We start from the raw sequence: 16,020 nt of genomic DNA on the forward strand, positions 1-16,020 counted from the left end.
GAGTTATTCAGAATCCTTACTGCCAAATCTGAGACTTTGAACTGTGCAATTAGACTTTTCTGTGAACCGAGGTAAATTTAAATCCCTTCCTCCTTTATTTCATGTAATTTAGTCTTGAACTATGTTTTATAACGCTCATGTTTTATGGACTTTTGATTGTGAAACATTAAATTTTATTGTTTTATCACTACCTTGCTCTAAAAGCTCCCTGGCCCTCTCCTCAGCCCCTACACATCGGGACGTTCGGCTCTTCAAACAGACGCATGTAAACCTCAGAGAAAAAATTTGCATTTTACAGACGGATTTTGTTCTTTTAACCGTTTGCTCCCTGAGGGCAGACTTTTCCCACCGTGAACAGCTGCGGCATGCCGGACACACGGAGAAACGTCTCACATGATGCCTCCTCCTGTTATTTGGTCTGTTACATAACAGCATGAGGCTCCATCATGCAATGATCATGCCATTCAAATGTCTCCGCTTTTATGTAAGACGTCTTTTATTTTCTTACTCAATGTTTTCTTTTTAGAATATGTTCCAGCTTTAACTTAGTTCCAGTAGTAACTTCTTGATTGTATTACATATAAAATCTTCTATAAGCACTTTAACTTTCTTTGAACAGGTTTTTATTGTTGATCAGAAATATCAGTGAGGAGTGGATGAAGTTAAAAGCGTTTGTAGAAACGTAAAAGTTGTTGCATTGTGTTTTAGAAGTTCTGAGCAGTTTAAGCAGAGTTTTCTGAACATGTTATCCCAGAAAATGCTTCTGAATGACCAAAAGCAACAAAATATGCTGAGAAATTCGAAGTAAGTACTGATTCAAAGCTCACTGTGAATAGATGTGGTGAGAATCAGGCAGCAGATGACTTCTTAGTTTGAACTTGAGCTGAAGTGCCGTCATTGGTTCCCTCTAGTGGATAAAATAAGGTCAGACCTTTTAATTGTGAGCGTGTCTTACAACTCTGAATCATGCTGGCTTTAAGTTTGCTATGCTTCAAAAATAAAGACCTAATAAAGCAGAGGCACACAGAGACGAGTAATACGGTAACTAAACTTTGGCAGAAACTCTATAAACTTTCAAACTTAACTTTGATGCATTTGTAAGAGGAAGAGTGTGTTTTATCTCTAGGAAGATAAATATTGTTTAGTAAAGTCATATAAATAAGAAACCAAAAAGAAAACAAAAGATTCCAAAAAGCTCCAGGAGAGTGAACAAGTTGATGAGTACATAAAGTTCACATCCTGTCTATTATTTATGTTGTTTTGGTGCAAAAAAAGGATGAATGTCAGAAAAACTAAATATGGCTGCAGCAGCAAAAGGATCTGCTCCATGGCATGAGAAATTATTCATTTAAACTGTCTTTGTGTAGCCAGAATCAAACAGCAGGTGGGCTGTGTGATACTGTGTTAAAGCTCCACAAAAAAGTGCACGCTCTAAAACCTTTTAAAGATGTCAAAAAGCACAGCTTTAATGCTCCTCTTATTGTGTTGTTAGCCAATCACCGCAGATATGCACTGTCGTGCAGAGATGCTGAGCCATTATGCAGTTATTTGGGGGAAAAACGCTCATTTCCATGCAAATTGGCCTTATTATATAAAGCTTCTAATGATATGGGATGGTAAAAGCATTGCATTAAAAAAAATTAGCTGGGGCGCAGATGGTCTAGTGGTTTAAGGTGCACCCCATGTACGCAAGCAGCCCAGGTTCGGATCTGGCCTGTGGCCCTTTCCTGCATGTCTCTAATCCCTGTTTCTGATTCCATCCACCATCCTCCTCTATCAATAAAGGCACAAAAATCCCAAAATAAATCTTAAAAAAAAAGAGATAAGCCTACTGTCTGTGAGAGCTGATGGAAGTGCGCTTAAGTTTTTATGATGCACACACTTTCCAGAGATCAGGAAACAATTCCACTTCAGTATGACTTTATATCACGTTAAAAAAAGGTTGGTAAATGTACTTTGACGTCACTATTAGTAAGCCATAACCAGGAGTTAAATTAGTCTGAGACTCCCTGCTGCAGAGGATGAGGTTGTTTTAGAGTTTCCTTCATTCAGAGAGGAAACTTGATCGGGCATTGCTTACATAAACATATCAATATTGCCTCTAATTAAATGCAATATTTTTTTCTAAATATTTAGAATGGATTGGTAGAATGTGTGCTGAATGTAGGCAGGATTGACACACTTGATGCAGGTGTGGGTGGTAATGGTTAGAATTCCAGTGGAAGTGGGCAGGAGCAGGATTAGGAAAAGAGTCCTGCACAGGACTCTAGTCCTTGTAATTGTGTTCATAAAATACTGTACAGAGTGGAACAGCTAAACATGCAAAAAAAAAACACCAGTGTATATAACTGTAATTTGCTGTATTTAGCTTGGTTTTGGCTCTCTTATACATCTTTTGTTTGCACTACTTTGGAGTCCCTCACAGTCTGGGAATGCAAAGAATTATTCTCTGTACACTTATGGACATATCTATTTTGAAATTGGGCATAGTTTAGTGGAGAAAACTGCCTATACATAGATATGTATTCTGTGTAAAAATATTAATTTTTTAAACTTGATTTGTGTAATTTTACCATGTCTGTGGGTAAGTTTACAACATTTCGAAACTAACTCTTGAAATGACATTTTTTTTATGTATTTTAAAATAAAATGTCAATTTTTCAATCTGTTTTATCATTGCCTTTGGAGGTTGTGTATCTAAAACAATAAGTTAAAGTGAAAAACAGTTTTCATTTCATAAAATTGTGTGCCAAAAAAAGATACCAAACATGAGCCTGGTAGATATTTTCTGAGTGGTTTCTAGTTTCAAAAGTATTGACAAGACAGCAAAAATAGCCTGTTGACTCCCAAAGGTTGCCTCCAGAGATTATAGCAGCAGCAACACATCTGAAGTTTCCTCTCTAAATAGTACAAGTATATCATGTTCTTCTATCTGCATGAATCCACAACATGAAGCCTTTAGATGTGATCAAACCAGTGAAATTTCTGCATGTCTAAGACAGAAAATGTGGTAATTAAACATAAAATTTGGTCTCAAAATGTTAACCCTCTAGTCTCCCCAGCATGTTTTTGCAGTTTTCTTCATATTTGGTCATTTTAAGTGGTAACAATGCGGTTCAAACACTTCAGTAAACAGGAGAATCTCATCTTTCACTTCTGTCCTCACTTGCCATCCCACAGCCGGGGTCACAGGGCAGATAAGACAGCAATGGGCACATGTCGTCACCTCTCACTGTGCGCCATTGCACGAATCCTTCGTCCGTCATTGGTTGTGTCCTTCTTTTGCCAACGAACTGACACTCTGGAATCCCTATGGCCTCTGTACCATAGTTATTGCAGGAGAGGCAAGGCAAGGGACAGGAGTGAGAGGAGAGAACTACACCTGTTAATCTCCGATGATGGTGAAGCTTTTGAATGTTGCAGAAGCCCTGGAACAAATACTGAGAAGCAGAGATGAAGATGACTCAACTTCATTTTGGTGAAAATAGAATGGCAGACAACATTTATGCTCAAAAAACGATGACCAAATATCATTTTAGACATGTTTTCTGCATTTACCTAGTGTCTTTCTCATATATTCTACTACTTTTGTGAAGCTAAGACTTTAGTTAACCTATTTCAAGCACCTAAACAATTGAGTGAAGGTGTGTTTCACAAGAGGTTCAAAAATTTTCCAAAATCTGATTTCAAAATTCAGCATCTGGGCTAAAATATATAGAACTATTATTGTTACAAAACTTTTTATAATAGAGATCTATACACAAACCAGCAAACGCCTAGATTGATGTGCAAATGCATGCACAAATCCGCGCAAAGATTTGCAATCTGTGAAAAGATTTGTAAATTTGCAAAAAGATCTACAAATGTGTGCACTAATCTTTAAATGTGTAGACCAGTTTGTAATTGTGGACTTAATTTATTTTGGCTCAGAAAACTCATCCTTTTTACTTTAGGCAGTCAAAATACTCACAAGCCATCAATTACAACTGGAGTCTGCCTCTCCATTGGCTGTCAGAAACACGTGACTTTTGCAACACCTATGCCGCACACAATCTACAAATGTGTATTCAGATCTGTAAGCCTAAAAGCCCTGGGTTTTCTTGCCCTCAGCTAAGGCTCACAGGCAAGGCTACCTGCCTCAAAGCTTATGCATCACACAGAGGGTAGCAGTCTTTATAACATCAACATGAATGGGAGAGATTATCTTATAACTGTTTGACAACTTAAACCAAAAACAAACTAAGTCTACAATTACAAAGTGGTCTACACATTTGCAGATTTGTGCATCTTTGCACAAATTTGCTTTTTTTTTAGATTTGCAAAACTTCTGCATGCATTTGCAGATCTGTTTATGCATTTGTGGATTTGTGCATACATTCACGAATAATTTGCAATAATAACAACTCCTGACAATTTTGATATAAAACACGGGTATTGTGTTATTTGTAAATACCTTAAAAAGGTGAATAAAAAAAAAAAGTAAAAATCAAGAAACCTCGGACCTCAGAGGGTTAAATCAGCTCTGTAAAGGAAGCTGTGATATTACTGTCATGTTTCTTTTCCTATTTACCAGAGGAGAAAAAATAGCCTAGCTTATTATTTAGCTAAATTTCAAACCAGATAAAAGCTTCTGCCCTGAACATTCATTAAACTGTCATAATGATTGAACTGACAACACAGAGAGAGAGAGATAGTACCTATGATCCACAATCATGCTTTATTCTGGTTGATTTCTTATAAAAGAATCAAATAAAAGTGTGTCCAGGACCTCACACACTGCTCAGTCTCGCTGTTTCCCATTTTTCTTTAGCTAAACTATACTTCTCTTTACACCTTTAGTCTCTTCATCTTAAATATCTTTTATTAGTTTGTGACTTCAAACCAAAACATCATTGATTGTCAACACAAAAATCTGTTGTAGCACCAGTACAATAAAACTGTACTTTAGCTGTTTTGAAATACTGTTTTCGAAGGAGGGAGCGAAATCTCCTGATAAAGGGATCCTAATAATAAGTACATTTTCAAAATGAAGCATCAACCATACAAAGCATCTTCTTCTCAAGGATAGGCTTGTCAGATACACAAGAGATCAAATATATTAATGACTATTAAATTAAGCACAACAAACAGTGTAAAGAAAACACTGCAACACAAAGCACTCTGGGATTTTGTAACACCGTATCAGGACGTGGAGAGGGGAGAGCCGTGGCTGCAGTTTCGAGGGCGTCTCTGCTCCTTGGACACAGGATGGGACTACTTTTCCTCTGAGAGAGATCCACAGGATTCTGTTTCAGTTCAGGAGGAGTGCATCCTGGGAAATGGAGACTTTACAATCTGTTCAGCTCTGTAAACAAGCTCTCAAGGTCAAGGTCCAAAACAACATGATTTCTTCCACCGACTGCGTTTTCCTGCCTGGGTTTACTCCGTGAAATGTGGAGGAGAATTCCTAAACAGAAGCTATCAGGTCTGGTCATGATCCGTCGAGTAAATGGTGAGAAAATGTTAATGAGTCTCTGAGCTGGTCGGTGACTACGTGCGTTCATTATGTGCCGTGGTGGTCTCCTCTCTGCAGGTCTCCACGTCTCCCAGGTTGACGGAGAAACCATCCGGGCTGCTGGCCTCCCTGACATAAGCGTCTTATCGTCACGCAAGAGTTCCCCGAGATAAAAGCCTCGGATTACCTCCCGTTGAAAAAAACATCGCTTTCCCTCAGAAACAAAACAAAAACCTAAACTTAATCCATCCTTTGCCACAAGAATACATTTATAGAACCAAATGTGTTCACCCTGATGGCAAGACTTACATTTACACTACCATGTACAGACTTAATCGATAAAAAAGGTTTGTTCATAGTTCTCCTGTATTCAAATATACCTATAGATAGGAACCTGAAAGCTGCTTCCAGCATCGACACGTCCCGTGTGCAGGTCCAAGTGATCATTTAGTCACCGTCTGTCTGAGGTTAAAGGAGGAGTGTCGAGTCATCGCTGGAGTTAAAACCCTCGCTCTGCCGGACGGAGAGGTTTCCTTTCAGCTGCTGCTTGCAGGGAAGGACTCGGGTGAAAGGACGATATTTTAAAGGAAGGCTATCGGCTGCGAGGCTTCCCTGTGTTTGTCAGTGCCTCTTCCTCCTCCTCCTCATCCTGCAGGATGTGGATGGAAGAGCCCAGTAGTCTCTGCAGCTCTGGCACACATCGCACCAGATCCACAAGTCCGTCCTCGTCCTTGTCCTCGTCCTCCTCCTCGTCCACCTCGGTCTTTTTCTTGGCTCTCGGTGGCGACGACAAAGCGGAGCTCACCTGGCTCACAGACACCTGCTTCCAGAGCTCAGAGTGTGACAAACTCACCACCTCCAGGTGTGGGTATCTCGCTCGAAAGATCCGCTCCGACATCTTCAGTCGCTTCAGGACGTCGGTCAGGAGGAACCAGTTACAAAAGCTGCAAGAAAGAACAAATCTCCGTTATTAGCTGCAGACGAGAGGAGAGCCTGAATAACAATCAAAGGGTTTAAAGTCTTAGAAGATGAAAAAAATGTTAAAGACCCCACACATAAAGACTGGACCTAAACAGCAGACCACACTCAAACCAAACCCATTTATATACAACCAGTCATAACTCTATAAATGAGAAAAACTGAAAAATGACTGAACAAGTTGTGGAGACAGCATGGGCAGTGGATGCCCAAAGGGGAGATAAGAAAACATTTTCTGAGGTTGCTGTGATTCCTTCCTTAGAGTTTTTAGTGTTATTATTATTGAACAGATATTTTTACAGAATAAAAAAAAAACATACAAAATGTTCACAAAAGGGATAGCCAGCAAACAATATAAATAGAGGTGCAGCATTAATGCATCAAATGCATCAATTAAAGCCTATAATTGGTACATTTTTAAAATCCGCAATTAATCGCATGCTGATTGCACTGAGAGAATCACATTCTCCTCCAGGATATTCTGCAGCCCAAATGCTTTATTTCTTATACTCTAGAGCAGTGGTTTTCTAACTTTTTTGCCCAAGGCACACCTAAGGTTAAGCCAAAATCTCAAGGCACACCGTATTCATACTGATACAAAATAGACTCTTTCAATAATGTTACAGTCAAGGCCGCCCAAAGGGGGGATAATGAGGAGAGCCTTCTGGGGCCCAGCCAACTGAGGGATCAAGGAGGTCAGCAAAACCATGATCTATTGTAAGGTTAAACTGTGATGACCAACATATTTAACCCAAACAATAAACACTCTCATCAAAACAACAAAAATCAGTTTTATTTATTTACGCTTTGGTAAGATACAGGCATCTTAAAAATGTTATCCCATTAAAACCAAAATAACCTTTTATTGGTAATGCTAACAACGTAATAACAATGCAATCAACTAAATGATTAGAAAAATAATGTCTACTTTATAGCTAGGTCATAATGTGCATAAACATCAGGATCCTGGAAAATAAAGTAGAACATACTGAGACAACTTTAGTTGAGAAGAACTGAATAATTGTGAAAAGAGACAACAAATATGTTGATGTGGAAAATTGGGCAAAAAGTGGGCAAAAATTGGCAAAAAGGTGGCAAAAAGGGGTTAAAAGTGGCAAAAAGGGGTTAAAGGTGATGAAAAATTGGCAAAAATGACAAAAAATAGCAAAAGTGGGCAAAAAGGTTTAAATAGGTGGCAGAAATTGGTTTAGATTTGCAAAAACACACTGAAAGTGTCAAAGTGGTGGCAAAAATAGGTAACAAGTGGAAAAAGTACAAATTCCCAAGGCAAACCTGGACTTGCCTGAAGGCACACTAGTGTGCCTTGCCACACAATTTGAGAACCACTGCTCTAGAGTACTTTATGCCCTATTTTGTGATGATAGTGGCAATGTAACTTTATTTAATTGAAATAATAACTGGCCCCTGGTGCATGAATTTAAAATATTACTTTATATTAAGAAATAAAGTGCAATAATTTTTAAAAAAGCTGCAACTCTTATTGCAGGAATATAAATTATCCAAACAAATTTTTCCGCAGGTTGATCCATTATAAAATCATATTTTAAACACAATCACCAGACCTGGAAATCTGGAAATAGATTCTAAAAGTGATCATCTTTTTTCCTTAACTTACTAGATCTTGTACAGTTATTAACTCTAAGTCCTTGTCTCTTTCTGTCTTGGTCACATTTTCTGATAATAATAAGTTTTACTTTGATTTTATCTGTTTATTCTATATTCTATAATTCTTTGGCATCCTGAAGCCATTTAAATAATACACTGTAATAAAGACATTGGGGTGCTTTATATTAAATAAATGACAAATTACAGACGCATGTGAGAGGGAAGGATACAGGCAGACAGAGCATTTCCATTCATGTTAAAACTCAATAAATACTCTAAATCAGTGGTTCTCAGATGGTGGGATGGGACCCAAAAGTGGGCCGCTGGAAAACAATGGGGCAAAAGTCTATGAAGAAAATGCAACATTTATTTAACTCTGATTTATTGTGATAATGGGTAAATTTGAATGTTTTATCAATATTTCAACTCATTTATCTCCTTTTCTTGTGATAAAAGAGCCGCTTTTACCATGAAAGAATTTCTTAAGATCTCTGGAAAATTGGCTAAAATTTCCATGTTATCATGGAAACATGTTAACATGTTTCTCCTGTCTATTGTTCCTGTCATAAATTCTGTGCAATCCAAGATCTTAAGTGCAACATTTTTATGAACTGTGTTGTTTAATTTTTTTTATAAATTTGGGTTGTGATTTGTCATCCACGATACTGGCAGGTCCTGAGGCTAGGCTGGAAAGTATCAGCGTTAAATATTTAACTTTTCTACTGTTCCGTTATTTCCTTTTCTATCCATTGAAAAATTCCTTTTTTTCTGTGGTTACCAGGGAGATAAAGTCATCATCCTGGACCGCCCCAGAGTCCTTCAAAATAAAAGCAGATCTGTTAACAAACAGAAAGTCAGCTACCTCTAGTTTAAGACACAATCCAGAATGAAACAAAAACAGTTTAAAATGCAAAATAATGGAATTTACAAAAGAAAAAAAAAGGGGAGATTAATCAAAATTAACTACAGATACTCTAAGATTAATTATGATTAAAAATTGTAATTGTTTGACAGCCCTTGGCATGAAATTTCTTATTTAATTTCAGACTAAAAGTGCACATGTGGAATTTCTTAGTTATTTATTTGCATACTTATTTTTCCTATTTTTACCGTTTTCATATTTGTATCTTGGAATTTTCCTGATTATTTTGCAGTTCTCTTTCTAAAACTCACCTCTGACTTGACTATCGGCTCATCCTTGTCAGAATCGGCTGACATCGGGACCCCCAAATTATAAATCTTAGTGTTTAATTTTCCGTATTTGTGGTGACAGCTTTCCTCTGGGTAGAATGGGAGTTAACTAAAATAACTAAATTAACTTCACACTGCAGGAAAATCATGCAAGATGATGTTAGCACTATCAAAAAAAAATCGAACCTCTTTTACTTTGCAATGAGACTTCTGCGGTGAGATCTTACTTTTTAAAACACTTGAAATTTGCCCATTTACTACTCCATGTTTAAAATCAAAGCATCCTTAAACAAATGGAAACCCACTGTTCACATAAAAACTTTAAATGTTTTGTAATTTTTTTTCTTGAAAATAAAAAAGTCCCCACATTTCTAGTGTAAAATTTGTCTCTGCACATTGAAATTTCGCTTTGCTTTGGCGCTAACTTTCAATGACTTCTTTCAGCCTTATTATCTCTGTGTACTCACCCCTGTGTTAACGACACCTGGACATGATAGCAGGGTAAGAGCGGCTCAGAGGAGAACTCGAACAGAAGGAAGTCTTTGTCAGAATCCGGCTCAGTCCTCCCCGTCGTGTCCTCTTCCTGATCCTGATTCTGCTCCGACAGCAAGTAATCCCAGCACGGCTCCTGGTCCGTTTCTGTGGAGGAGAGTTCACCGAGGTCAGAGGAGCGGGCAATCTCAGCAGATTAAATGAGGAGGGTTTGGACGCCCTCTAGAGGAGGCTTTATTCATAACACATTAGGGCGTACTGGATGTGGCTGACTGCTGCGGAAGCTGCGAGCAGTTTGACTTCAAGGGTTTGATGATCAGCAGACTGTCGTTCATGTATTTACTGACATGAAAGCTTTATGTTTTCTGTGACTCGAGAATCTCAGTGTGGCAAAGCTCACAGTCAGTGAGATTGCTTTATAACTGAACATAAATGAAAGGTATGGATCACAGAATCACTGTTCATATCTCCAGGGACTTTAAGATAATATAACCCTCTTGAGTATGTTGCAAGTAATGTAACATAATTTACAGTTATTCTATTTAAAACGAACCCAAAGACTGTTACTATCACAGCAAACTTTGAGTCTTTTATGAAAAGAGGTTTGGAAAATGTGTGAACTCTTTGACGGAGAGGCCCATCCTCTAAAATTTGTACAATTTTTCAGACTCATAATAATGCAACCTCCACCTTACTTATTTCAGCCAGAATTTCTACATATTATTCATTCTTAATGTATTTCAGGGGTCATCAAATTCTTACAAGGGCCAGATTTAGTCTCGACAGAAACTCTGGGGGCCAGATTTTCAAATACACAAAAATTAAATAAACATTTTGGTCAGATTGAAATATTATTGTAGTAGTAGTTGTATTTTCTTTCAAAATGCAGGACATCTTTAGGCATTACCAGTGAGATCTATCCCTATGATCTATAATGCAGCAGGCCACAAGGAGACAGGCCTGACAACAGAACTGGCTGGGCCCCTGAAAATACCAGAGAATGGGCCCACCACAATTGTTATTTAGTACTAGTATTAACTCATTTTTGACACTTTTAACCCCTTTTGCCTCTTTTAACCCAATTTTGCAAGATTTTTAACCCATTTTGGACAACTTTCCCTACACATTTTATTCCCTTTGTGCCACTCTCATCCATTTTTGCCACTTTTTAACACATTTTTCTCAACAAATGTTGCAACTTCAAGACTGTATTTTGCCACTTTCAACCCATTTTTGCTTTTTGCCTCTTATACACAATTTTTGCCATTCTTTAACCCATTCAAGCCACTTTTCCAGCATGTTTTATCTCCTTTGTGCCACGTTTTTTTAATCCATTATTCTGCTCTTTTTGCCACTTTTTAACCTCTTTTCATTATTTTTTGCCCCTTTCTTCTTCTTCTTCTTCTTTTCTTTTTTTTTTTTTTACCAATTTTTGCCCAATTTTAACCTCCTGTCACCACTTTTTCTGCCAACTTTTGTTTCTTTGTGCCACTCCACAACCCATTTGCTACTTATCACCCATTTTTGCTACTCTCTAACTTTACTCTCTAACCTTTTCACCACTTTATCTTGTCATTTTTGCAGCAGTTCTGCCAACCTTAAGCCTTTTTTTTGTAAATATCTACTAATTATCACAGTAAATTTCAGTAAAAACAGACCTAATGTAAAATCATTCTAAAACTATTTCAATATAAATTTTTTGTGGGATTGATTTAACAGCTGAAGCCAAAGGATAGTCTTAAAAGCACATCTTCTTTTCCTCCTTTTCTGAATTTAATAATCTTTCGGGGGCTGGACAGGAAGCTTTGGGGGGCCTGATGTGGCCCCTGGGCTGCCAGTTGATGATCAGTGATGAATGTCTTTATATTATACCTTAAACTCTATTTCCAGTAATAAACAAGTGACTAGAGGACTATTTCTTGAAATCTTGACCTATTTATCTCATTATTCTAGGATTAAAAGTCTGAGGGGTCTTGATATCCCTAAAAAGAATTACCAAAATGTACACAATGGCACTGGAAATGGAGTCAAATAAAATGCAATCTTGTCTATCTGACTCGTCTCTTAACTATAAACATCTCAGCCCATACAACCAGCTCTCAGGGCTGCATTACTATAAAACAACAAGGCTTAAGACTGAATGGGGAATGACTGCTTTTAGCGTTACTGCACCTAATTTGAGGAACAATTTTCAAATAGCTGCCTTCTCTAGTATGTTATGGTGTTTTAAAAGAGCTAATGTATGAGCTACTTAAGGAGAGTATTATCAAACATTCAAAGAGAATTGTAGCTGGCATCCTTGGAGAAGAGACCTTGGTCTCATGGGTACCCAATGCCTTATGTGAAGGATAAATACATAGAATTATCTCCTAACAGGTAGGGATGCACAATTTTTGATTTGTGTTGATATTCGATATGCTGATATTTACTAATTATTTTAGCTGATGTTGACTCCAATATTCAAATATACACTCACCAGCCACATTATTAGGTACGCCTGTTCAATTGCTTGTTCACACAAACAGCTAATCAGCCAATCACATGGCAGCAACTCAGTGCATCTATGCATGTAGACATGGTAAAGACGACTTGCTGAAGTAGCATCAGAATGGGGAAGAAAGGGGAATTAAGTGAATCTGAATGTGGCATGTGTTGGTGCCAGGTGGGCTGGTCTGAGTATTTCAGAAACTGCTGATCTACTGGGATTTTCAAACACAACCATCTCTAGGGTTTACAGAGAATGGTGTGAAAAGGTAAAATATCCCGTGAGCTGCAGTTGTGTGCCTTGTTGATGTCAGAGGAGAATGGGCTGACTGGTTTGAGATGATAGAGAGGCAACAGTAACTGAACTAAGGTGTGCAGAAAACCATCTCTGATTGAAGCAGATGGGCTACAGCAGCAGAAGACTAAAGAGTGGGCCACTCCTGTCAGCTAAGAACAGGAAACTGAGGCTACAATTCACACGGGCTCACCAAAATTGGACAACTGAGACTGGAAAAATCTTGCCTGGTCTCATGAGTCTTGGTTTACGCTGTTACATTCAGATGGTAGGGTCTGGATTTAGCATAAACAATATGATAGCATGGATCCATCCTGCCTTGTATCAATGCTCAAGGTTGGTGGTGGTGTAATGGTGTTGGAGATATTTTCTTGCCACACTTTGGTCCCCTTAGTACCAACTGAGCATTGTTTTAAAGAGAGATTCACATCATGGATGTGCAGCCAACAAATCTCCAGCAACTGTGTGATGCTATCATGTCAATATGGACCAAAATCTCTGAGGAATGTTTCCAACACCTTGTTGAACCTATGCCACAAAGCATTACGGCAGTTCTGAAGACAAAAGGGGGTCCAACTTGGTACTACAAAGGTGTACCTAATATAGTGGTTAGTGAATGTAGTTGAGACCTACAACTTCAGTCCTTAAAACACAAAAATTAAAGATGAAGTTCTGTTGGTCCAATCTAAAACTCCACTCACTTATATTACTAAGCCAATATTTACAGCCGATATAAGGGATATGCAGACATTTTCTTATCTACAGATCCTTATAATTTACTTTTACAGCTTTTATCTGCCGATATGGATATCATGCAGATGATATCATACATCCGTACTTCCAAGGCTTCTGTAACCGTGTGCCTTTCAAACATGTTTGTTTTGGTTCGTCTTCATTCAATAACATTATTCTGTTTCCACTGAAGGTCTAAATTCCTACGTTTTTCACTAAATCAGTTTGGGTATTGGAAATTGTCCTCTGTTTTCTCTTTTAGGAGGTATTGGTGGGTCCTGAGACTGGAGCAGCTGTATCTTTAAAACATAAAGCTGTAAGACAGAAGGAAAAGCAGAACACATGTATTTGAAAGTAAGAAATAAATTAAGGCTGTTAAAACCATCTTTTGTCTACTGAAACATAAACTGTTCATCCACACAAAAATGTATTTACAGACTGTCTAAATTTCTTTTCACGAGGGCTGTCAAAAGGTTCTAATTCTAATGATCTAATCATGATTAATCTCAGAATTTCTGCAGTGAATTGCAATTAATTACATCCTGTTTATCATGTCTTATAATTCAACCTTTTTTGCATTCACAAATGTTTTGGTGTCATTGACCCTTAAAGTGAGGGTATCCGACTTCCTGTTTGTATACAGAACCACGAAAAAAAGAACTTGTTACGGATTGAAAAGGAGACAAAGGAGCAGTTAAAACATAAATGTTTGATAACACAAAGTTCAGATGACTTCTGACTTGTCCACTGAGCCATCAATGAGTTTTTTAAAGTGTAATGAGACATTAAGGAGCAGTGGTGGACAGTTTATATCACTGTGGCTGCAGGGAGATGCTGATGTGGATTAACCAATGAGTGCTGACAGAGACAATAAAGCATGCAATTAAAAAAAACAGTACACTAATTTTGGATGTGATTTCTCTTGACAGCCTACTCTTTATTGAAACTTGGGCCCCTTACTCGACTGTTTTTATTACTTTGATATTTATTTTTTATTTTCTCTAATAGATCAGAAAAATATCTCTTGGGTTATCCAGAAAGCCGTGGTCCACTTCCTGTTTAGTCTCCCTCAGTTCTTCCACTGAACTCTTAATCCTGTTCTTCCTCTGCTGGATAACTGGCTCCCTGTGGCTGTTTACAACACAAAACTGATGCTGGTACACAAGACTAACACCCCTCTAACGTCCCAACAGCAGAGCCTGAGCCTGGCCAACAAACTGCAGTGATTTCCCAGCGGCCACCTGGTGGTTTGTCCAACAGGCCTCAACTCGACTTCCTCACAGCCAGTGGAGGAATGAGTTTTTTGAGCACTGGCATTTACAAACTGAAGCAACATGTTTGATTGATCAGAGGCCTGATGAACTGGCAGACAGACAGACGAATATTCAGATACTGGTCCAAGGTTTCTTACCAAACAGAGAGCTGCTGTAGAAATCCCACGGTAGACTGGGATCCTGGTCCTTACGGCCTTCTAGATCTGTAAAATATTCTGTGAGGAAGAAAAAAGCAACAGTTTGTTTAGTAATTTAAGTCCAGCTTACACAACACATCAGCTTTATCACATGTAAACCTATTTAGATATGAAGACAAAAAAATCAAAACAATAAGGAAATATGAAAGTGTTTCTCAGAGTTTGACTTCCTGACATGGTCCGTCTATCAGCTCTCTGCTGACTTCCACTTCAAAAAGAAAACTGTTCATTGTTGCTGTTTCAGCTCAGAGCCATCATCTCTCTGTTTACCTGAGATCCAAAGTGTTATACTAACACACTGAAGTAAACATGGATACTGCAGCCAAGTTGATAATGGAAAAGAAACAGCAGTAGCAGTGTAGTGTTGGCTGATGTTTCCTCACTTTATAAAACCTGGCCAAGTGCTGCAGGAAGATCCTTATAACTGGTCAACATAGTCATCATCAGTAATGTGGGAATAAATGAGAAAAATAAAGTAATGGAGAGTATAAACAAGCTGAATCAAGGCATTTTTTCTTTTCCAGTAAAACAAAAGGGAATGCAGAGTATACAAAAAAGGGAATCATTTCACATATATAAATATATCAGACTTTAATAATAGTGTAGTAAACACTTTCTTTCCCTCATATAGCACAGCTTGAAATTGAAAAACAGACTTAAAGTCAGATAATGACTAGCTGTTTGATACAAATGTAAATGGCCCATTTTAGCCAACAGAAGCTTAATGCATGAATGTAGAATGACATCCTGTACTTTTTTATATCCCAGAGAGTGGAAATGCCACAATGTGACTTTTTCCAGCACTGTTTAGCTCTGGTATGGGATCACACTGACCAGAGGGACAGGATGCTAAGATAGAAGCATCCTGAGCATTGGAAAGAGGAGTATTTAATGCTGAATTTTAAATACAAAAGCAAAGCAAAATTAATCCCTACATGTATTTCGTCAGCTGTATACTGCTGCTTTAAAGGTCACATATTTTACCCTTTTAAGACAAGTTTACTTTGGTCCCATAGGTCCCCAAAACATGCCTGTGAAGTTTGTTGCTGCAAAAACACTCCAGTATTGGATTTTTGCATGTCTAAAGAGTCCTCTGTTTCGGCCCTGCTGAGAACGAGCTGTTTCTGTGTCTTTAAATGTAAATGAGCAGTCTGACTCTGCCCCTTACGGGAAATGGATGCAGCTTCATGGATGTGACTCTATAGGAGAGGAGGGCGGAACTTTCTTCCAAGTGGGGAGGGCCAACCAAACCTGGGG

The 16,020-nt window shown here is 38.1% G+C and overlaps 1 protein-coding gene across 6 annotated transcripts in view; it reads right to left on the minus strand.

The window, feature by feature from the left end:
- Nucleotides 1-4,715: 4,715 nt before the first annotated feature.
- Nucleotides 4,716-16,020, minus strand: part of bcorl1 (BCL6 corepressor-like 1) — a 71,709-nt gene continuing 60,404 nt past the window's right edge. For all 6 annotated transcript variants that reach the window (XM_041797859.1, XM_041797858.1, XM_041797855.1 and 3 more), the window contains exons 10-12: nucleotides 14,704-14,781; nucleotides 9,757-9,928; nucleotides 4,716-6,438 (exon numbers count right to left, since the gene is read on the minus strand). In XM_041797859.1, coding sequence (XP_041653793.1) covers nucleotides 6,087-6,438; nucleotides 9,757-9,928; nucleotides 14,704-14,781 — 602 coding nt within the window. In that variant the 3' untranslated portion in view covers nucleotides 4,716-6,086. The remainder of the gene's footprint in view (nucleotides 6,439-9,756; nucleotides 9,929-14,703; nucleotides 14,782-16,020) is intronic.

This window comes from Cheilinus undulatus, linkage group 10 (genome assembly GCF_018320785.1).
Source record: "Cheilinus undulatus linkage group 10, ASM1832078v1, whole genome shotgun sequence".
NCBI lineage: Eukaryota > Metazoa > Chordata > Actinopteri > Labriformes > Labridae > Cheilinus > Cheilinus undulatus.